A 25,083-nucleotide genomic window follows, 5' to 3' on the forward strand; every position below is an offset into this window, starting at 1 on the left:
CATATTGCACATCCCTTTGAGTATTATTCTTAGTGTATTGGTTAGCAAACCATCCAACTGCAAAGCTGGTGCAGTTGGGAGCTTAGCTATTCATAGTCTCATGTTTGTCTATCTTAGATAGATTATCTCTGCCTGAGGAAAAGTAAGGCAGCCTGCACGTTGAACTCAGGTCTTTGTATTCTTCTCCGTGGTACATTTGTAAAGCCACTTTCTGTCAGCTCTCTATAAGCATGTGAGTTGACCAGGCTTTGATATTTATGGCAATAAAGAAAAACCCCAAATGAGACAATGCTCTATACACAGCCCCCCCCCCAAATTAATAATAAATATATAAAATAAAGTTATTTAAGTTTTCTTTCATAGTTAGTTACCATATTTGATTTTGTGTTTTAGGACCTAAGAGATCTTCTCTGGGATATCTGTGACAGCAGAAGGGAAGAAGCAGAGCAGGAACGTGTTGATATCATGAATAAAGGCTGGCTGCCAGATCACAGGGGAATTGCAATGAACCATTTCTTTTCACTTATGCAGGTATGGACCACTACAGAGTCTAAAATGGAAGGGGACAATGACTTTGATTTGGAGAACAGTAAGCCTGAGAGAAATGTGTGAGAGATTGAGAATTAGTTAAGCAAATCTTCATGTCTCTTCTGAATTTATCTGGGAAACTGAGAGACAAAAAGGTGACATTCCATACAGGCAGGAAAGGTTAAGAAAAATACCATTGTTGTCCAACCCCCCTGAACTTTCAATCTCTGTTATACAGTGCTACTTTTTGCTATTTTATCACTCCAGTGAATGATCTGATTTTTTTAACAGAAATGTTACAGATGTTTATCCTTCTGTAATCATATTGACATCTCCATTTAATTTGCAAAGTACATAATTCACCTCTGTTGTTGACTTACTTGATGTTACAGTATTTCCTGTATCTCAAAATTATTTCAGTTGTAACTTCATCAATGTGGCTTGAAATTTTACCTACACACTGAAAAAAAACCAAAAAGCAAAGTATGTTTTTGATATTGAGATGTCATTTGTTGCTCTTGAGAAAACCCATTCAAATATGACCCAGCTTTCAGATATCTAACCTTAAATTTTTCAAGAGCAGTAAAGTAAGATTTCCCTGTTACTTCTGTTCTAGGTGCATAAATTTGGTTTAGAACTGGACTGGAATAGACTAGACTAGACAGGCTTTTCTGTAAACTGAAGTGAAAATTCTGTGAAAGTTTTGGCACTTTAAAGAAGACAATAAAAGCAATGCTTTAAACATATACCTTGTGATGATGATTTAGCTGAAAAAAGCAGACCTAAGCAGTTTAGGGTGGGTTTCGTGCCTTTAATTCTCTGTGTGATTTTTATATGTTTAATAAACAAGGGAGCCACTCTTATCTCATATGAGTGTTATGGTAATTTAAATATGAAGTTCGTGAAACAGTCTGTTGCTTCAGTAAGTAAATTGTTAACTTCATTTTCAAAGAGTCTAAGTAATGCCCTAAAGAAAGACTTAAGGCCACTGACTAAAGAGAGAGGTTGAAATATCAAATAACTCCTGACTAGCTGAACCACATTCATCCTGTAATTAGAGTATTTATAGGCCTGACTATTTAAAAAATCCATCTTGAATTATATGCATAAAGGAGACAAATTAAAGTAATGTTACAGACCTTAAATATTTTATTATTCTCCTTTTATAATAATATATAACTTTGCAATCCTGATTCTAACAGAATTTCATGGACAGATATGATGCAGTCCAGTGGAGATTCACTGTGAATCTAATTTGATCTGTCTTGTGTGTATATGCAGAGTGACTCTTCAAAATTACAAACACATGTATTAACCATAGATAAGCTTTTATTTTCATAAAGGAAAATTTAAAGGAAAACATTATTTCTTTCTTTAGTCTAGTATATACTTCCCAAAATAACTGAATTATTAATCCTAACACTGCAGAACTAAAAATATAACAACTGTAACTTTATGTAATGACTTTTTTCTTTTTTTTTAGAAACAGCCAGAAACAGGCTTCTTTGATATTGAGCTCTCCATCTGTGGGTTTTTCTGTTGAAAGTTACATATGTTCCCCAGGTGGCTCTGTAACTGCATGAACATATAGATTTGTATAAATGCCATTTATCAGATTTCATTCCATCTTTCTGTGTACACACAGTTATAATAGAAGATATTTCCTCCTTAACTTATGGATGAGTACTGGTTTACACCACAAAGGTTTTATCCTTTGTTTTGTGAATGTGGTTTTGTGCATTTTCCCATGAATATTTAGTGCTGTTTTGTCAGTTAGAGACTAACACCATACTGTATCAATAAATCAAAACATGACAGGTGTTAAATGTTTCTTGAATCTTACTTGATTTCTTCTGAGATGATTCACACAAAAAGATCTTCAAGACACTTAGGTGTGTAAAGTGTGTTGATTTCTTTGATCCAGAAAAACTGTATGACTTGTAAAATTTTCTCCATCCATAGCCCTTTTTATTTTATGGTATTAAAGATTTTATTTCCTTTGAAAAAGAAGATCCATGTAATATGCTGGCATACTTGCTACTATAGAAATATATATACATCAAAATATATTGTGATTAAATGTAATACACATTAGGCTCATGGTGTGACTCTTTGGGGTGGTCCTGTGCAGGGCTATGAGCTGAACTTGATGATCCTTGTGGGCCCCTTCCAATTCAGTGTATTCTGTGATTCTGTGATTATTTATTGTAGAGGATTTTTCCTGGTTTTGCTATTTTAACAACCAAGATTCTTATTACTCCTTAGAAATAGCAGTGTGAATACAGTATAGATGCAAATAGAAGTATGCATTGAGTACGCTATAAATGGTTATGCTTCTTTCTGTCCTTCAAACTCTTAGGATTTAGAATTGTTTCTGCTAACATGTATTTAAAAAATTAACAGAACTTTGTTCTGTCCTATTTTGAATTACAATTCTTTTGTCTTTTCTTCTCGAGGTTGAAATGGATCGTTTCCAAGATACAAAGAGAATTCTTCATGACTACTATAGGTCAATGGAAGGAAAAATCCCAACAGAAGACAGTAAAGATTTTACTAGAATCCCACTGTTAGATATTTAAGATGTAAAGCAGAAGGAAGATGTAGAGAAGAAAGAAGATGAAGACAAATCAAAAAGGTAGAAATGCATTATTAAATTATACAAATATGAACAAATACAGTGCACTGATAACTTTGTGGGTGTATGTGGAAGTATATGTGTGTATACTTAGAAGGATAGGGAAACAAGAATTTTTAGCCAGGGATTATACTCAAATGATGGATCTTCTATCATCTTATAGGTTACATGTACCCCTGATTTTTTTACCGATTTACCTGTATAACTTTCACTAATGCATCCCTGAACTGTAAAATGTAAAGGCTGCCTTAGGAGTAAATCTACTGTAGAAATGTTTCCTATGTCCCTTTGTGTTGCTGATCATTTCCAGCACAATCCTCACATGAATAAGTTAAAATATTATTGTGGAACATTAGCAGGTTTAAAATTTGCACCAATTAACATAATTAAATGGGTTGTGTAATGACAAATGTAAATCATAGCAACCTACAAAGATGCACAGAACTGAATGCCATATTAAAAGGTAAGGGATATCATCAGATAATTTCACAATATAAAAAATGCCATCAGTATTGACACCTGCTTTCTAACTTACTTGCAGTGCATTTAGAAAATGTCTTAGTATTAAAACTCTGCTTCTAACTCATGTGGAATTCATCAGCAAATCACACAGTTATTTGCTGTAGTTTTATCCATCTGTTCGTATTCCTTAGCTGTTAAACTGGACAGTTTTCTTCTCATACACACTCTTCTTCACTTTTGGTCATTTTCTCTTGCTATTGGAAATTTTGAAAATAGCATTCTAATTTTTTTGGCATATTCTCTGATATAGTTACTAACACTTTTTGCAAAGGGATGTGTCAATTATTGCTTATATTTTATTTTTGAGGATTCCTCTGGTTTCTTGGGAACTGTTTTCACCAGAAATTAATGCTGAGACAGAAAACAAGAGAACTCTGCAGGCAAGTCCTAACGTTGAGAATTCTGAAAATAGACTGGCTACTTGCAGGAATGATGAAAGGCTTATTATTTATACATGGCAAAAAGCAGTAACAGCAGTATCAAATATGGTAAGGAATATTTTATTTACTTAACCATTTCTGGATCATACATTCAAAGCCTCTCATTCAGCAGGCAGCCTAAACACATCATCTTTGCAGTGTGTATCTCAATTTCATGCTTCTTGCTCCACTGCTGATATTTCCATTGAACATTTTTGTAGTTCTATGAGGAAAGTGTTGGAATCTGTGTGTTATCAGCATCTCTGTATTTATAACTGACCCTTTTAGTCCATTACTGAGAGAAATACTTTGAATGTTGCTTCTGTATATCTACTTCTTCCATGATAAACTCTCCTCTTCCACCTCTGTAGAAGTGTGAGATGGAGAATTTTAGTCCTGTGATGCAGTGTTTGCTCAAAACTTTCGCAGCTTGAAAAGCTATAGTTACATTCTTTTTTCTATATAGCTAAAAGTAAATTAGGTGAGCTTTTAAAATGGTTGGTTTCTAGGTTTAATTTTTCTTTTCTCTGTGATCATTTAAAAATAAAGGAATTTCTGCACCCTTGCCACATAACTTTTAGGCTTGCTTCCTATACTGTTGATTCTTGCATTTCTCACATTTTCCTTGAGCACAGGGAATGATTACAGAATTAAACCCACTCTGTCTCTGTCTTGCATTTTTGATGTACAATTATATTTTTGGTAAATAATCAAAGTTTAATCAATTAGTTAAAATATCTCCTTTATTTATGTGTCTACTTATCATTAAGTACTTCCAGAAAATATAGGCAATTTGAAACAGTAATTGCACAGACTTCATGCTATGTACTGTACTGTGTGTGACTATGGTGTCAAGGTAACAGCTGAAATAGAGTTTAGAGAAATGGAGGAAGAAGAACATCAGCAGCAAAAACTGAAAGAAGATCCGAAACGCTCAGGCAAAGCTGCTGGGAAAGATGTCAGAAAGCCTTCTACCAAATCACTTACTAAGAAGAAAGGTATTTAAAATACAAGCTTTGTTTCAGCAGTACTTGAAATTACTGAAATGTAAATATGTGAGTAATACAGAAATTAATAAGCCAAGATATTTAATTTGTATTTACTTTCTCTTTTAAAATGCAAAGTGTGACATGTCAGTATAAAAAGCTGGTAGTAATAAAAAAGGGCAGAGGTTTTTGAATGGCAATTGCATTTATTTAAACATATATGTTTTCTTTATATGTAGGAATAAAGATTCTAAATAGTACATAAATATTTTTTCTCCATGTTCCATACTGGAATGGAATGGAATAGTTAGAACTAGTTTATCAAACTAAATAAAATTTATTAAATTCTGCCTATTTGCCAGCTATAAGTCAAAATATTTCAAATATTAATATTAAGGAAATTTCCCTGTCTGACCATCCAGGAGCCACTCTGGCAGTCACACTCTGCACCACTTGAGCTGGGACTGAGGTCCCTTCAAAGCAGGGAGCTCCAGTGAATGGACAGGTCCCCAGCTGATTCTCTACACAGCCCACACTTGCACAGTCAGACCAGGTTTCCTTTCAGGCTCCATCCCAGGTTTCCCATGGCAGAGTCTCAGACATCTGGATCCTTAAAATAATTTAATCATGGTGCAACAACAGGATAAGAGCTTGAACTGGTGTCTTTAAGGAAGAACCCTGAACAAAGGAAACCCTGGACTCTTATACACTCACAGTCTAAGTGCATGAAAGTTTGGGGTCATTGTCTCTTGCTGTGACTCTGGGTGTCCAGTCCCCTGGCAGGGCCCCGGGCCCTTTGTTCTGCAAAGGGTTGGTGCCAATTCACAGCCTCTTGTCTCGGGCTCCCACCACCCAGAACTCAGCCTGCAGCTCCCAAAGCTAGCTGCACTGACTGCATTCCTCAACAATTAAAATAATAGGACTGGAACGGAATGAGTAAATTATCCAGTATCTTAAAATATACTGAAATTAATTTAGTAGCCATATAGTAGCATGGATCAATCAATGTCCATAATTTTTATGTGTAACTGCAATGTGGTGTAAATAAAGAACATAGAATCTAATATCATTTATAGTCTCAAAAAAAAGCAACTCCTATTGAGGGAGATCTCGAATGTAGGCCTGGTAAGAAACTGTCCTAATTTATTTGCAAAAGGGGAACAGGCAGTCTGCTGGAAGGGACTGTGGTGTACAAGGCTGTTTATACATTTTGTCATAACTACTTCCTTGTGCAGGTAGTGGTTTATGTAACTTCCACTTTTTTTTTCCTGCAAAATGTCCTTACTTCAGCAGGAAGCAAGGCTAGTAGCCTGAATCTTTTATCTTTTGTGTAGACATTCTACAAGTCAAGAGAGGGGCTCATGCCCTGCGATGTGAGGGTAACCTGAAATTCAGGTACTGCATTTCCAAGTGAGAAAGCTGTAACTGCAGAGTTATTGTGCATAAAGCAGATGACTTTTTTTCTTTTACGGACATTTAATTTGCACTCTGCTCAGTTCTCTCCCTCTGGTTGATTCTGCCCTTAGAACAAGCATAGCCTTGCAAATACTTAGCCAATTGTGAGCCCCAGAGAGCCGGAGGCTTAGTTTAGCATTTAGTCCAGCCAAGAGAGTAGCAGATTTTCAGACTTCGAGAAAAGTTTTGTGAGAAAAAAATCAGCAGTCGTCACCTGCTGTATGCTAAGTGGCTAGGTTGGAGTTTGTGGATTGCTTCTTGGAACTAAGTTTTTGTTCCTACCTGGTACCAGACAACTTACCTGAAATCACAAAACCATAAAGTGATAGAACTGCAACGAGAACTCAGCTGTGCATTCCTCCTGGTAGAAGAGGAAGTGTCAACTGATGATTTGTAACTGAAGTATCAACTTTGATTTAATGTCAAACACAACGTTACTGTAGTGTTCCTGTGACTCAAGAATTCCCTGGGAAAGAGCTGTGGGCTAGTAACTGAGTGATACAATTTAGCACATGTAGTTTTGTCATTTCTCGATTTGACCATTTGCTTTATGTTGACCTTGTATCATGCAGATGTCATTATTTTTTTTCTGTAACATCCCCATCTGCTCTTCTTCTAGGATAAAGCAATTACAAACATTTTAATATTTTTGAGCAATAACCAAAGTGACATGGCTACAGAATCTCTAAAAACATTATAAAATACCTTTACAGTATCTGTTCATAGATAAACAAGCTAAAACAAGATGGTAATGCAGATTACAGAATGGTTTGGAAAGGCATAAAGAAACAAGTGTTATTCAAAAGATGTTTATTTATCTGCTGGTTGTGATAAATTGGTAGATATTAGGGTCAAACAAGGCATTCTGACCATCTAGGGTCAAAACAGAGGCGCACCTACTCAGTCATGATTTTTCCATTCAGAAATACATTTTAGGATGTCCTTTGAGCAATTTTAATATAGTTGTATATGCTGGGGTATGTTTATGGAGTGTTAATCTTAGCATGACTTGCAGATGTAAATCCCATTTGATAGCTGAGCACCCACCTGCATGTTCTCATAATGGTCACATCAAGTAAGGTAGAAAGTGTAATTTTTCTTTAAAAAAAATATGCTAATAAGTGCCTGTGTATTGATACACAAATTTACTAGCAAAGTCCAAAGACTGAAAGGTCTGTTCTCCTGCAGGATCACAGAAGAAAGTCAGTGTAATTCCTTTAGACCCAGAAGAATTAAAGAAACAAGAACTGGCACTTAAAATAAAACAAGAACATCTGAGTGCCTTGAAACATGAGGGTATGTTACTATTTGGTTATTTATATTGGGAGGTGATTGTTATTCCTAATTTAGGTAGTGTAATAGTCAAAACTAGCCAGAAACACTAGAGAAAATGGATGGATAAGAAGGAAAAAAGAAAGGAAGAGAGTAGTGTTTGGAGAAATCAGGATTTTTTTAGGGTGGTAATTGCCAGTGCTTTTGTGATAAATATATTAAAAGTAGAAAAGTGATTTTCATTCTTTTTGTTCTCTGTTTCTTTTAATCTAATTTAATTTGACATGACTAAGCAAATATTTGTCATGAGAGTAAAGGCTTAACATTGGTGGCTAGCCACTTTTCAGTATTCAATTGAATTGAGTTCAGTATTTGAAATATTTTGATATGGGAAAGAATTTTTTGGCAGTTGTATATTTCCTTGATATCCTTCTCTGATTCCTTCTTCTTCAAGCCACATGGGATTCAAGCAGCAGGATACAGATTTTCTTTATTCTTCCAAGCTCCTTTACAGACAGACTCTTCAAAAACTACATATTTTTTCAGTTATTCTGTCTCTTTGTCTGTCTTATCCAATAACTTCCAAGCCAATTCAGCCAAAAGTAGATGTCTGAAAAAAAGAAGTCCTAGATTGAAAGAGGTTTGAAAATTTTTTTGGAGATGGGTTTAAACTAAAAGAAAAATAACTCTTTATCACTAAAGGGAAGATAGAGCCTAGCTGTTACAGATTCTGTCTGGCAGCAGTTGGCAAGCCCATCACCATACATGTTACCTCTTTGATGGGCTAACTATTGCATAGTATTTTATTATGAAAGTTAGAGGGCAAACAGCAGTTAATGAACAAAACACAAATTCATAAGGCTTCTTCAGGTCCAATCAGATCAAGTGCTTGTACACCTACCACTTTTAACATGTTTTAATACAAAAGCAGTCTAAGAATAAATATTCCAAGGTTTTGGAGTAGTGAGGAGAAGAATAGTAATAACTTTGAAGATCCTAGTAGCATGAGGATGAATGTTATTCATTAACGTGTTTTGTTTTCTTTGCATTGCTTTATTTTTATCCTATATTTGAAAAAAAAAAAATTCTATCTCGTATTGGCCTTTTTAGCCACCAACGTGCTTGCAACAAACGTGGGTAGAGCCCTTCCCAAACCTTCGTTCACGAAGCCCAGCCATGATTTGAAAAAATCCAAGAACCTAAGGAACGCTAAACACGTTGAACTGTATTTTCTATTTGCACAGGCATGTAGTTGGTGTCTGAGAATCATAGTTTCACTTGCAGCTTTGGGAACTTGTTCTTTTGCTTATACAGCTACACTGAGTCTAGCAAAGTCATTAGTTGTGGATAGTTGCTAATTTTTTAATGTTGATTTCATGTATCATTTCTCTGTTGCATCAAAGTACCTTGCCTTTTACTCTGTTACTGTTAAGAGAGCAGCTTTGTTGGTGAACTGTGCAGTGCCTACTTCTAAACAAAAATCTGTAACTACTGATAGCAGCTTCACAAAGAATGTGCAGAGAAGTCACAATTAAGGCAGCCTTAAACTGTACTATAGAAAGGTGACTACACAGGCACAAACTATCCTCTAAGGTACTTTCAACTTAGAACCTTTACTTTTTCCTGTCAATTAAAAAACCCTTTGTGAGACGCAAATGTTTAAAATGTTGAACATCAACTCTTTATTGCTCAAAACAGAAATTGTGCAGAGTTGCATTATGCTGTGACTGCAATATCACATTTAAAGAACAATGCCTTATTTTTTGTTTTTTGCAGTCCATCTTTTTACATTGGTTGCCTAAAGAAAGTTTCATCCCCAAACCTAAGTATTTTCAAAAATTAATAGAATGTGCAATAAATACAGTTATATAAATAATGTGACAGTCTTTAACTTTGAAGTCACTGTACCAATTACTATAAAATATTATTTATTTAAAAGATTCTGTCATACAGAGGGTTAAATAGGAAGAAAAAACAAGCTGAATACTGAATTTGCCTTAAGGATTGAAAATAATCACTATCTACTGGTCTTCTTTCCTTAGTCTTTTTTTTTTAAGGCTTTTTGCCAGTTCCATGTATCTCTCAATATATTGCCTTAGCTATCTTTTCATGCAGTTGGCATCCTGTTCTTAAAATCATACAATGTCATGTTTGGGTAGGAAGGGACCCTTAAAGCTCACCTAGTCCACCCCCATGTCAAAGGCAGGGACACATTTAACTAGATCAGGTTGCTCAGAGCCTGCCCAACCTGACCTTGAATGTTTTAAGGGATGGGGCACCTCCCTGAGCAACATCTTCCAGTGTTTTACAGTAACCAGTTCTCACACTAAATTTTATTTCTAGTCTGAATCTACCCTCTTCTACCTTAAAATCATCACCACTTGTCCGTTCGCTCAGGCTCTACTAAAAAGTCTGTCCCCGTCTTTCTAATAAGGCCCCTCTAGGTACTGGAAGGTCCTATAAGGTGCCAGAGGAGCCAGCAGACCATATTAAACTATATTATCATTAAATTCTCAATGTTTTTAAAACTTTCATGTAGATATTCTATGCATAATTTTGGTAGAGCTGAGTTATTTTCTTAGTGCTCACTAATCAACCTCTTTTCTAATGCAACCTGAGTCTGAAGGTGTAAAATGGATATGTAGGAAGCATGGGGCAGAGCTAGTGAGGTTAATTTTAAAGGGTTGGAGGTTTGAAATAGAAAAACACACTTTTCTTGTGATTAACATACGTAATGATTTAGGTGTGTTTTCTGTAACATTTTTTCATAACAGAGTACTCACACTTGTATCATTAAGATTTTAGGTCTGTTGCTGTATTAATTTTGTTCAATGTCACTGCTTACTTTAACATTCCCTGCACCACTGTGTTAGTTTTATTAAGCTATTTCTTGCCTTGTGAATTCTGATGCTTATAGAATACACACTTCTGTAAAATACAGGATGCAGTAGAGATGATTCTGAGAAAATAACTTGTTCAAGAATATGAGAAATTAAGTAAGTGTTTTACTGCCTAAAAACAGGCAATCACGCTAAATTTTAGGTGCTTAAGACTGAGAACTTCCTAAAATTTTATAAATATTACTCATTATGACATTACCATTTAAACAGAGGCAGCCACAAAATCTCGACTAGAACTTATAAAAGAAAAAGCTTTAGCATTTCTTGAAGACCTAAAAATGAAAGCAGAAGAGGCTTACAGAGATATGGAAAAGTGGCTTGGATCCACCTTCCTGGCAGAAATGGCCAGGTAATGTATACCAATTTTAAACAATTCTATTTTTTTTTACCTAGACTATAGTAGTAAATATGGTAGTTTATATAAGGAGAAATAATTTGGGAAAAAAAATTTAAAATAATGATTTTATTTCATGAACTGAAATTTCATTTTATCTTCAATACCTGAGTGGTAATAACTGATTTCCTAGAAGGTTCTGCTGATAACTGTAAAGGTAATTATCAGTTTTGCTATTTTTCTGTTATATATTTCTAGTCTGTTTATTGGATTGCAGCTTTGGCAGATTTACAAGCAGACAGCCAGTTATTCCATTTAGTAGAAGGCTCTGTATAATTTCCATAGCTTCTGTCACTTTGGAACGTGAGATCATTTTGTTTCCTGTGCTTTACACATGTTGGAAAATTCCACCTACTGTTATTACCACTTTCTGTAACATTTCTCAAAATTGTTTCAAGGACCATTAAAAAAAGTTCTCCTTTGCAATTTTTCTGTCCAAGTAACTGAAATGTGCTTTGGACACTGTATGACACAGACCATCTGGCATAGAATGACCTATGTTCATATCATTAAAGAGCTTTTACTCTCCAAAGAAAAGAGGTCACTTTGCCCTTTGTAAAATGTTTCTGCCCTGTACTAAATTTTAAATCATACCTGGGACAGTGCTACTTGATCCATCTCAGGGCATGCCCGAGAAGAAAGACATGAATGTAGGATGTGAAGGCTTTAACAGGCAGTAGCTCAAGCAGGCAAAGCCTCTGCCTTCCAGCCAGTTTTATTTGATCTCCTGACAACAAGTGCTACCAACGACACGGTATTTACAGAACATCATACCCTTTTTTCTGACACTCCAAGCCTGTGTCTAGTTGGATGTTACAGACAGCTAATGTCTTTTCCTGTATAAATTGTACTCATTACATTTGAAACGGGAGTTCATATGCCTCTCTACAATGCTGCCCTAGGAAGTGCTTTCATATTTTTCCATCTGGTCTCTTTTGTGTCCTAGATCTGACTTTATATAAATTTTTTACCGTAGTCAAAAGATGTCATGCTGCTAGAGGAGGAGTAGACTTCATAATGATTTTGCTGATTACAGGATTTGCACAGAGGATTTGTAATTCTTATTTCAGAAAAGCTCTATAAGTGTAAACACATTAAAATTTAAAGCTATGTTATTAACATTGTGTGTTTAGAAGTACTCATGGTTTTCTTCACTCGCACTTTCACAGTGTTGAAAAGCTGGTTGAGGCAGCACGATATCATGTTGAGAGTTCTAGCAAAATCCAATATGAAATGACTTTAGAAGAAACAGATTTCTTCATCAATGGCGATGTAAAAATGTTTCCTGACCCTGTTCCTGACCCTGTTCCTACACCACAAGTTCCACGCATAAAAACCTCTAGAAGTACTCTAACTATTTCACAACTCACTAATCTTCATAAGCAGTTTCTACAGGTGGCACCTAAAGGTAGGAGGTTTTTTTTCCTTTTAACTCTTAAAGGGCTTGTTAGTTACTCACTTACAATCTGGAGTAACTGTCTGAGAGCTGCTGAACATCAGTATGACTGAACATATTGATGAAGATCATGCTAGAGTTAAAGATCTCGCTACATAGAAAACTCGTAGTACAGAATACTGAAAATGTAAAGTACCAGACCGCTTGAAAGCTTCTAATGGCTTTGTTGTGGGCTTTGTGTCCACAGGACCACATATTTAATATTACTCCAACAGCTACCTCTGTAATATGTTTTTAGAGGGGTACGTTTCGTGCTTGCTAAAGATTCAAGTCTGTAACTTGTTTACTAAATGACAGCTTAGTGAACACTGAAGCTGTATTATTCTAAAACACAATTTTAAAGAAATCAGTATTTTCATGAAACTATTATAAAGGGTCTATTATAACTATTAACCATTATATTCTTCCAGTCAATGTGTGCCTGCTGTTTTGGATCTTAACTTAGATAATGTAATTTGTTAACTCAAATATGTAATTTTTCTTTTCCTTTGAATGTGCACTTATTGTATGGGTGCCTGCTAATTATGGGAACCTTAGGCTTAGGATGGTTGAAGAGACTTACTTGCAAAACTTCCTACAACTGTACAAATGTTACAAAATAATTTAGGTAAGGCAGTTTTTAAACTGAGATGGAAAGTAGTTCCACACATATTTGCAGTGTTTCATTACTACCAGTGTTCCATATATAATTTTAGTATGATTGCCCTTAAGATTGTGAAATACAGTGTGTAAACAACTACTTGCAATTTTAAATCTAACTCTTCCAATGTAATAAGGACACAAAGGCACTATGAATTTAATTCTTTATTCAGAAATGCTTTTATGAATATTTATAGAGCAATTCCAATTTCCTTTTGCATATGAAACTGTTTTAGGCAGAAAGATGTTTACAGTTTTCCCTTAGAAAGAAGCATATCGTCTCATCTATAGTGGAGGAGTGTGGATGTGTGTGTAAGCATTTCAAAATCTTCTGTAGAGACTAATTTTGCAGATAGTATTGCATACACTATGACACATAAAACTAAAAAATCTGTATGTTTGTAATCATTAGATAGTGCCAGAGAGGTGGAACACAGATACCAGTATGACTGGTCCTTTCACTTAAAAAGGTTTTTTTTGGTTTTAAGTCACTCATTCTTTAAGATATTTAAAACCAAAAAATTTTGTCTATTACAAACTTCAAGACAGAGCAACTACTTTGCTTGTATACTTGTAATAATTAGCAAGAAAACAATTGAAATATTTATCTGTTACAATATTTGTCATTTTGATAATATTATATTCACTAAAATGACCCAACATGACTTGCATGGTACCCAAAAAACAAAATATCTTGACTTAGTAGTCCTGAGACAGGAAAGGAATGGTGGTGCATGTTGTCTGGGACAATGGGAGGGAATTATTGTTTAAAATAAGGTCCCAAAAACATGCAAAAGCTTTCTTCTAGTCTCTGGTGACTATTAAGTCAAGATATTTACCTTTTTTGGATAGCTGAATTACGATGAAAATCACAAGTTGTGCAAGTCATCTTTAAAATACTTCTTCCCATTCTTTTTCTTATTTTAAGACAACATAAATCGTGTCCTACATTTCCTAAGGCAACTGCTCCCCTTCATTATAAACTCATTTCTCTTCTAAAACATCAGGAAAATTTTTCATATCCATCTATCTCCCCTTGTTCAATAGAATGCTCAACATAAAATACATGCCTCCTTAGTAGTTAGTCTCTACTGAACAAAAGAGGGGAAAACACTAAAGCACCCAGCACACTGGCAATGAAATTATTGACCGGCAGCTCTAAAGCAGATACAAAAAAGTAACAAACAAATCCCTGCCTTGGAGAACCTCTAAACTGATCTGGATGTGCTGCCAAACATCTTATTTTTTCTTATTCTCGCCCACCCAAGCAGATCTCTCAGTGTTTAATGGAAGTCCACTCAAACAAGCACATGAGGCATAGGCTATTAGGCAAGTCTAAATAGAATAAACCTGCCAATCTCCTTGTAGTATGTGAATAGCAAAATTCCTGAAGTGGTTCTCAAAATTGCATATTAGGCTTTTTTAAAGCATTATGGAGATTACATGAAGCAGATTTTTACTTAGAAAGCAAGCACATAAAGAGTAACAAAGAAGGGGTGATTATGTTGGAAGAAGTGAACATGTAAACAGGTTTCTTACTGGATATTTGGTAAATGTCAAAAGTCTTTTCAAGATATGTTTAACAAATTGCTAAAATTAAAGCTAGAAGTTGGCTTGCCAATATGCTTTAAAGAATTTTGATATTCACAAAAGAATTCATATAAAAATTGTAAACAGTTTTGTGTTTCCTAGGAATTTAAAGTTTTAAAGAACTGCCGGTTTACCACAGACAACTTTGTACTGTCCTGCACACTTGGTTCTCCATGGAAGCACATTACTCTCCATTATAAGCAGCGATGGACAAAAAAAAACCAGCTTATGCTGGACCTTCCTACCTACTGACAGTCTTTCATTTGATAAGGAAATACTTTTTTTTTTTTTTTACTATTCCACATGCCATTACCCAAACTCAACACGGCTCTCCAATAATTGATGATTTCACTAACTCTTTTGATCAAGTTGTTGACAGTGCTCTAATATGTTACCTCAGGAATGCTTTTTTATAGGAAAAGCTGTGGCATGTAGAGCTACTAACTCTTACTTTTTTTATTTTCTCTTCTATGATCTCTTTGGATGTGTGCTCTTCTTACAAACAAAATTAAACTATCTATTAAATCTCATCCCCTTTGCTTCCCTTCAGCACTATGTTCTTCCTATGACCACATCTTTTGTCATTTCAATTAGCATACGTATGGAATGTCTTAGTTCTCTTCTAAAGATGCTTCAGAAAATGCAATTTGGGTATGGCTTTGCATTACTAAGCAGATCAAATTGGATTCTATCCCAGACTGTGTTCTCCATCTTATGACTGAATCACACAAAGGAATTTTAAATTATTTTTTTTTCACTGTCATGATCTTTATGAACCATTCCAATTTAATTATAGAAGCCATTATTCATCAGAAATAAACTTCAGTCAGGTTTAAAAAATTTCTGTATCAAATAACAAAAAAAGTTTAAAATATTTATGAAATTATTAAGTAGGCTGCTAAGATGTGAACATAAAGGACAGCCTATAACCAAATTGTATTGCTATTTCTTTTCAAGTTGTAGGCTTGCCAGTTGAATTTTACTGTGTTGCTAGATTTGGAACAAATAGATATATTAAAGTGTTCATGTAGTTCAGCTGAATTGTTACCTTTTTAATAGAATATTTTTTTGAATCAGAATTTTATGCTGACCCTGGATAATGTCTATAGATTATGCTTTCTCTTCCCAAGCACTCTAGAAGCAATTCAGGATCTTACATTAGTAATCATCATGACCTGACTGATGTATGTAGGGATTGAAGTTCATATATGAGCATAGAAATAGGTTCATCATCTCTAACTTACATTTGTTCGAGACTATTTATTTTCAATGTGCTTTTTAAAACTTGAAAATAAGAAAGGTTAAGTTTGTAGACAGAGGACATATCTTTTACTAGATGAAAACTTGGTAATTCTACTGAAAGTTCCATTTAAACCTGCTGTTGTATCTCTTACTAAGTCATGTATGTTACTGAATTTCAGAAATTTGCGACTATTTGCCTATGGTGTTTATAAATCTCTGTATCTAATTACTTGTATGGAACATATTTAACATGGGTGTATATGTTTCTGTGCATTTATATATATATATATATATATCCAATTTTAAGATTTCAGTCAGCACAACAGAGGACCTCACCCCTCATTGCATCTGTGCAGCACCAGAAATACCTTACTCTCTGTGATTCTAAATTTAAAATCCCAATTCTTGCTATTTAGGATTGGACATATAGCAGAATCAGTAATAATTAGTAAATAGATGATGTAAATATTTACAGTGAAATTCGCCTGCAGGGAGTGATGAGTCTCTCAATAACTTGGATGGAAAGAATCATATATTTGAAATGCTTGTCTTTTTCATCTAAGTATGGAAGTATCCCATATTATTGCCTTTTAGACTACTAAAGTTAGATGAATATAATTCATCCTCAAGGTTTATTTCACTCATGCTACAGAGTCTGGTGCATAACTTGCATGGATCATCATCCAAACCTCTTGATATTATTATGGAAATATTTTTCTCAGTAAAAATCTGTTCAAATGTTCTGGCAAAATTTTATGAAAAGGGAATATTAACATAATTCTCATCTCTAGTATAGGTTTGTTGCCTGTGTAAATTTATAATCTGAATCTTCAATAATTAGAGATATACTACTTTCTCAGTTTAGGGAAATATTTTAATGCCTGTATGAAAATATTCTGCTGATTGGTGTGTTATTAAAAAAATCTCTTTTTTTATATCTGTGCAGGGTGATTGCTCTTTGGTTAAATGTCCCAGTCCTGGTTCACACGGTACAAACCCAGTGTACACTTGCACTACTGTCATTCTTAATGCTCCTATTTGGATGTTTAATTTTTCTGTTTTCAATTTCATTTGCAGTCATAATCTTAATTTCTTCAGTAATTACTTTTTTCATTTGTTTATGATGTTTCTGCACTGCTTTTTGAAACATATGAAGGCTTTCTAATGTCACCTTGTGTATCAGGGAATGATACTACCTTTTAAAAAGTTTTTAATGAAAAACAAGTTTACCTTGTGTAGCTTTTCCTACTTTTTGATTTCATTGATGACAAACTTTATGTGAAAAAGAGGCTGCTTCATAAGTAGTACAGGCTGTCTTCCTTTTGTATCCTGTGTTCTTTCCAAAGTACTACTGCAACAGATCCCACCTTTTCCTATGTTCCCAGTTTCTGCATGGAAACTGAAAAATGTTGGTAACATTGAAGGTCTGTCTTACAGAGAATATTATCCCTGGCAGTGGATCACAGGTCTATTCTGACCCTTATTTTCTAAGTACCAAGAAATTTCTACATGTGCCCACACCCCTCAAGAAGCAGTAGGCACTATAAATATGTTACAATGATTTTGTCCTTCCACCCTTTGACTTCTGAAGTTGCAGATCCATTAATCCATCTCTCCAACTCTTTTTCACCTAGTCTTGTGAGTTTGTGGCTGCCTAATGTTAGGGAAGATTTTAAATCTTTACTGTATGTTAAGAATACTTCTGCCCATCTTTTGGGTCCTGGGTGTGGTACCTGTGCACGTCAGAAAAACCTTCTGTGGTCTAATTGGTTTTGCTGTCCATGTGGACCACAGCTGCTACCTCGGTTTTAAAGTTCTCTGAAAGGATCACTCAAATGTATTTAAACTGCATGTTCCTAGCTTTTTTTAATATTATGGCCTTTCAGGATGCTTAGAATAGAATGGAACAATCAAACTGTCATTTTTTACGACAATGGGAACAGAGAGTTCTCACAAATTGTATAATATATATTAAAATTTGCTCTTTCCTGTAAAATAGAAAAGAGTGGCATACAAAAACTTGTTTTCTTCAGACCTTTTAAGGCACCAGGAACAGCATTTCCTTCTATGATTAGCTTAATGTAATCATAAATTTTGCCTCTTGACATACACATCACAATAAGGAGGGTGGGGAGTCAGACTGAGTTAAGGTCATTTGCTCAGGACTTTACTTTTGCTATTTTGCAGTGAATAAATAGATTTCTAGTTGTCTTGCCTCCATTCTGCATGTAATTTCTCATCTTTATCTGGTTGCTTTCTTTTAAAGTCCTAACTTTCTGGCAGCAATGTACTAAAAGAGTCATTAAATTACTGGCCAAAAGTAGGAGATTCATAAGCTCTAGAGATAAAACTTTCAAAAATTTCAGCTTATGGGGTTTTCTCCTACAAAATACAGGAAAGGCCATCTTCAGAACAATCTGGAAAATGTTAAGAACAATCTCAATGTTTTAAGACTGTTTTAATTTGGAGAACAAAATGAGAAGCTTATACAGTTCCTTGTTCTGAAAGCAGTAATAAAATCATTCTGTGTATAAATACATCTTAAGAAAATCATGTCAGCTACATGTACCTTAAAGCATCTTACGCTTTTTTGTCAGGTTTTTGATTATGTATTTACAGACTTGCTCCAACTTAACTTTTCTGCTAATGTCAGGTATGATGGGCATTGTAATAAGTTTGTGACTTCAGTAGTATCTTCTGGAGACATTTTTCCTTGAAGACCTTTCTTAATTCCTCTTCCTAACTCTGCTTTTCTTTGTTTCCAAAATAGTATTGATGCTGCTGCCCTTCACTGATTGCATGTTCTGACAAACCCCTGATAGTCAAAAGGAAATGGAAGTCAAAACTGACCATTTCTTACAAGAATCCTGGGTAGTCTCCAAATGATTTAAGAGTAGATCTCTGTTTTCCTTGTTCTCCTTCATGGCTGTTTATTTCAAGTCACAGTCTAATCCCAAATTAACAAGATTAATATGGACAAAAAAAAGAAAATATGCAATTGATATTTTATGGAATAATAACTATTATATATTTAGTTGTTTCTTTTTAAATTATAGCCATAAGAGCACTGAAGCAATTTAAAAGCAAGAGTAATTCTTCTAGCAAGAGAGAAGTTGGTGACAAAGGGAAAGAGAAGAAAGATTTGGAACATCAGAAAAGAAAGACGAATCGTCAATTTCCAAAAATATGGCTAACAAAATACTCCTGGTTAAAATATGATGATGAAAGGGGAATAATGTTTTGTGTACCATGTCGTAAACATAATGTGGATCTGGGGGAAAACATTCATAATTTTTGTTCTGGCACTGATGATTTCAAACTTGAATTTATAAACACACACCAGAGTAGTGAAGCTCATGCCTGGGCTACCTGCATGGAAGCTGCCAGTACTGTTTCACCAGACACAGCTTCTACTGAGCAGATGTTGAAGAGCATGAACTCCTTAACATTAGGGAGAGTAGAAAATATTTTTAGAACATACCATGCTATGGCTAAATCTGGTTCTCCCCTTGTAGATCTTGATTAAATTTACAAACCAGATAAGCTTTAACATGACCCTTCACAGTTTTTCTCAGACTTATCCTTCTGAAGACTTCTCTACAGAGGCAGAACAGATCCATTGCTGATTATTAATTGCACAAATCAGTCTTCCCATAACAAGTACTCTTACAACCAGGATATGACCAATATACTTCACAGTTTGAACCACTTTTCTTTCCCCCCTGTAAAAATATTTTTGAAAGTTGTAATAAGAATGCTTTATCTTGATTCTTTATCTAGGAGCTGAGAATAAGTATAGTTCAGAGAAGTATCTGATTTCATATTTTCATAATTCTACATATTCTAAATGCAACTTTCTACTTGATAATTTCCAATCAAGGTAAAGCATACCAGCAGAATGTATTTTTACCATCAAAGAAAAAGCAATGATTTGTATCAAAAGATAGATAAAATTAAATCATTAAGGACCCCTCTTACTTCTTCCAACAGTAATGAAGATGTGCTAGAGATAATTTGGGAGAAATGAATCAACCCATTTTCTGAATCAAGATCAACTCTTTACTTTCACTGTAAAATGTGTGTAATAATAGCAGAAACTGCACAATACCGTTCCATACCATACTATATCATGTAACTACACTATATACACCCATATATACACACACACACATACACACACACACATATATATATTTAGTGTTTTGCATATATCTAGTTCTAAATAGTATGTCAGAAATGGAGTAAGTTTTGAATGAGTGCCTCCTGAAGGGATTTTAGTCCATTCAAGAAGAGTTAATCTGTAGGGATCAGAAAAAGGATCAGTACTGTGAACTATACAGTGGATTATAGAAGATCCATCATTGAAATATGTTAATCTGTCATTTCTCAGACCAAAAAAAAAAAAAAAAAAGATGTTTAGAGATATTTTACCTAAGAAGCAACAGGATATATATTGTACAAGGTACCTTATTAGATATGTGGCATTGCTGATGCTGAGGGTTTTCTCTTAAATCAGATAATGCCAAGAGGATTTTTTCCCCTCTTAAGTTTTCAAATGGGAAATTTTTAACTATGTTGAGATTAGAAAATGTGTTCCCAGAATGTCCAACAGCTGAAGACAAAAAAAAGAAATAAAATCTGAAAGTATATTTAGAATCTATAACACTGAAGTCACTTCCATGGTGCAGGGGGGCATGTTTTCTCATAATCTTCCTTTCATCCATGAAACTAGGAGAATTCCTTCAACCTTGCCTCTTGGGACATATTTTCTAAGCCTGTGATGATTCTTGCTGCTTTCTTCTGGGCAGTCTTTAGTTTATGTACATCCTTGTAGATCTGCAAATTCCAAAATTGTACACTAGCAGAAGCTTTAACATCTGGGAGAAGAAAAAAAAAAAAAGGATTATTTCCAATGTCTTTATGTGTACTTTCTGGTAATATTGTGATCTGCTGTAGTCCCTAGATACTTTTCTATACAAATTTTACTTTATCAGTAAGATTCCCATTGTGCTGTTTATGCAGTTCATTGTTTCAGCCCAGTGGGACACTTGACATTAATCCTTATTGGATAGTGTCCTTTTATTCTAGACTGTATCTCCAACATGTAAAACTCACTTTGAGTTCTAATCCTATTATTCTCCAGTGTGCTTAAAATTCCTTCCTGAATTGTTTTGTCTGTAGTGTAATAAATGCATCAGTTTGTCAATCTGTTTCCTCAAAGTACTTTGATCTGTTTCTGGTGAAATTTACTTACTGATCTTCGTCATCTCTTGAGTTTTTCAAAATCTTCATGAATACTGATTCTTTTTCCACAGTGCTTGCTACCTCTTCTAATTAAAAATGTTTCTGGACATTTAATAATTTCATTTTCTATTCATTCTCCTACATTATTCAACTAAAACTTACTGGGTTTGGTTTCTTTTATTTTGGGCTTAGCAAAAAGATTTTATAAAGAGCATACCTGTTTTGAAACGAGTCCTGTTACGTGGACAAAGGCAATTCTGGGAATTGTTTTCCTTGTTCTTTCCTAGAAGACATTATTTACTTTTACCACTTGCAGAGTGCCATTTGCAGACACCGGTATTCTTTTCTCGGTACCATCTGTGTAGCTGCCCACTCTCAGGCATCTCTCCGTGATTATAAAGCATTAGCAGCTCTTGAACTGAAATGTTGAATCACCTTTCGTCTCAGATTATAATCAGATATTCAAAAATGATTCCGTGCTCTGTAATATATACCGAAATACATTAAATCGAGACAAAATACCTGAAAACACAGTGAGGAAAGTATTTCTTATCTTTTTTTACATGTTTATGAGGGATTTCCTCTGTCTCTCTGAGACTTCCTCATCATTCCTCCTACATATGTCAGTAGGAGGAATTAAATCACAGTCCATTTGAAATTTTTGAACTTTTATAACTTTGGAATTATCCTACATCAGATGTTTCATGAGGAAGTAATAAAGTAAAAGAAATTGCCCTACAGCACATCAGCAATTCTATAATTAATAGATAGGAAATGTCTTAGCTCTGATTGAAAGAGGATGTGTTTCTTCACATTTCCCACACAGGAAGAAAAATGGGTAGATACTGCAGGTCCCCTGGCAGAGCTTAAATATCTCACAGTAATTCATGTTTGCCATAATATTTACTTGAAAACTGCATTCTAGCATTTTCTATAATCCAATCTAAGTTCTATGATTGTGAGTAACATTTTAGATTGCAATCCTATTTCGGACATTAGTTTTGATGCAATTCCTCTTAAAATTCCTTGTCTCTCAAATACTTTTTATGTATGTTTCTAAAGTCATGTAGCCTCATAAAAAAATTAGATGAGGATCTTAGTATCTTTTTAGAATTTTATGCAGAAAAACAAAATTAAATTTCATTTCAGGAAGCCATAAGCTCATAGGAAATACAGGAGCTACATTCTTTATTGGCATAGAGGGAAGTCATATTAGGAGTTGAACTGTTGTGAGAAAAGTTAGATTGCCAGTAATCAGATGTAAAGGAAAGGTAAATTTCAGCAAGAAATGCAATAACAATTACCACAGCTGCTCTCTTCATGGTAAAGCACTAGGAAAAAATGACACTGAAAGAAGATGTAAAACTTTTTCCTGTTGTTTTTTATGTGAAGTGTACACTGACTCCTTCATGGACCATAGACTATTCTCCCCATGAACCACTAAAATGTTACGTGGTTTATTGAATTACTTATGAAGTCGCCCAGTAATGATGCTTTTGTTATGCAGGCTTTATTGTGCCATATGGAAATTATCTGATTCTTGTAGCATGAAGTTTTCATCAAAAAACAAATTTCTGGTTACCTTAAATTATTACATCGTCAATCCAGAGTGCTGCAGTAAACAGCAAAGAGTTTATCACATGGTTTTTTAGAAGATATTCTTTCTCAATGTCGATAACTCAAAAACTTTCACAAGGTGACATCAGAGCACTGTTACCAGTCTGCCAGTATTTTTTCCGCAGCCTTTGCTTTCATGCTGAAATTGTGGTAGGATATATGGCTTCAAGTCCTTCCTTCTTCCTCTCCCAACAGAATTTAAGCTTCCCAAATCTGTTTTTTACCTCTTCTCTCCAAGCTTATATATGTGTAGGATTCCTCTGCTGTACTAAGATGTGCTGAAGGCATTAATCCTGTGTTTTCTGATTGGACATAAACAGAGACTGTAGACTATCAATTCAAATTGGCTACTGGATTTTGAATACTGACATTATGAAATTAATATTCAAACATTCTTAATTTTTCTACCACTTACATCTTTTTTTCATAAAGTTACATTTCACTCCACTGTTTTGCTTCCAACAAAAATGTCTCTTAGCCATAAAATGTGCACAGCTGTACTTTTTCAAAAGGACAAGACTTTCGACTGGAAAAAGAAAAAAAAATAAGTAAGTCTTACCAGTATTTCACTGATTGTATATGCTTTTAAAGTTAATCTGAAGACTTCCAGTTTTGATATTGTGGAAGTGATCATAACCTGACCAAATCAGCTTTGTCTCTCAAAATTTAAATAATTTGAAACTTATTTTCCAGGTTTTTTTGTTAATGCAGAGGTTTTGCAGTGAATTCTCACTGAGCCAGCAAAGTCTGTTTCTGGAAGAAAAGACTTCTATCTGTCTGCTAAATTTTACATACATAATTTTGCACTGTAATACCGAGTATAACATTTAAAGTTTGCTTGCTAATAAGCAAATCCATGCCTATTTAAAAAAACAAATAGGACTTGTTAGACTTACCCGTCTAATGATTTCTATAAAATAAAATTAATGGAGCTATTTTTAACGCCTGCAAGTCAGTTCTGAAAAGCTTTTTAAACAGATCGATTTTGTTTCAAATTTCAACAGACAATGGTCCGTGTTTCTTATCCTATTCTCTAACTTATGCATGCTTTGAAGTCTGCAGTTAGATTTATGATTGATTAAAATAGAGGACAGTGGGGGAAAAGATTGGTAGGTATTCAACACACAGAAATCGTGTGATTGGTATTTTTGAATGCTCATTAACTGTCATTGTAGACTGTGTGAGGATGGATTAGCAATAACAATGCAGATCAGAACAAGTATCAAAAGATATGCAATGCATTGGAATATTTGATATTTTGCTATTAGATAGACCACATGATTTATTTTAAATGAGGAAATTTTATGTTTGGCTTTGAAAATATTAGCATTATCAATAGTGCATAATAGCAAAACAAATAAGTTTCCCACATTGCTATTAAAATTAAAAAAAAACAGATTTCCTTTAACAGAAGAAGTCTATTTAAAATGCTAAATATATTTTTTGGTATTGACTTTTTTATTAGGTTTTATACGAAAGAAAGTATTTATTGACATTTTTAGTCGCTTGGTTAATTTGAATCGTGGAGTAAATTGCCTTCCTGATCGATGGATGAACTTAAAACTTCCAGATGTAAGTTATCCCCTGTTTTCTCTTCAACTGGAATATTGGTTTGTGCAATATTGTGCAATTGATTCAGCATTGTCCTTATTAAGATAAAATCAAGATTATAGTTATTATAGGACATTATCAGTTTTTCCTTAAAATTCTTCTGTTTCACTAGAGGATTCTGGAAGCCACTGCACCTGAAATAAAATGCTTTTGTCAACAATATATTTATTTACAATTTTCAAATCATGGGGTTTTTTAGACACCATTGAAAATTCATTTCCAGGAGTTAAAATAACACTGTTTATGTTCTTCATTCCAGCACAGGAAATTAAAATCTGGAGCTGTATGACCTTAAACTTACTTATCTAAGATTTTCAGGTTTAGGAACATGAAAATTAGAATTTAATCTTTCCAAATCTTCCATACTGAATTGTCTGATTAATTTTACTTTCAAATGTTGCTGGTAGGCCTATTGAATGAAATTATTTACTTGTTTTAGCATGTTTTGATAGTTATTTCTGACAGTAAACCATGATTCACATTTATATTTTTACTAGATTTCACATGTGGAAACAGCTTCATTCATATATTCTTCACACAGATGAACTGCATGAGTAAAACATTTTAAAGTTT

The 25,083-nt window shown here is 34.3% G+C and overlaps 1 protein-coding gene across 1 annotated transcript in view; it reads left to right on the forward strand.

Annotated features, from left to right (window-relative positions):
- Window positions 1-25,083, forward strand: part of SPEF2 (sperm flagellar 2) — a 77,811-nt gene that overhangs the window by 39,580 nt on the left and 13,148 nt on the right. Inside the window, 8 exon segments of the mRNA XM_017811321.1 lie at window positions 394-531; window positions 2,985-3,163; window positions 3,993-4,173; window positions 4,961-5,102; window positions 7,734-7,841; window positions 10,928-11,066; window positions 12,281-12,519; window positions 24,365-24,471. Of these exon segments, the coding sequence (XP_017666810.1) occupies window positions 394-531; window positions 2,985-3,163; window positions 3,993-4,173; window positions 4,961-5,102; window positions 7,734-7,841; window positions 10,928-11,066; window positions 12,281-12,519; window positions 24,365-24,471 (1,233 nt within the window).

Source organism: Lepidothrix coronata, unplaced genomic scaffold (assembly GCF_001604755.1).
Source record: "Lepidothrix coronata isolate B3197 unplaced genomic scaffold, Lepidothrix_coronata-1.0 Scaffold31, whole genome shotgun sequence".
In the NCBI taxonomy this organism is placed as follows: Eukaryota; Metazoa; Chordata; class Aves; order Passeriformes; family Pipridae; genus Lepidothrix; species Lepidothrix coronata.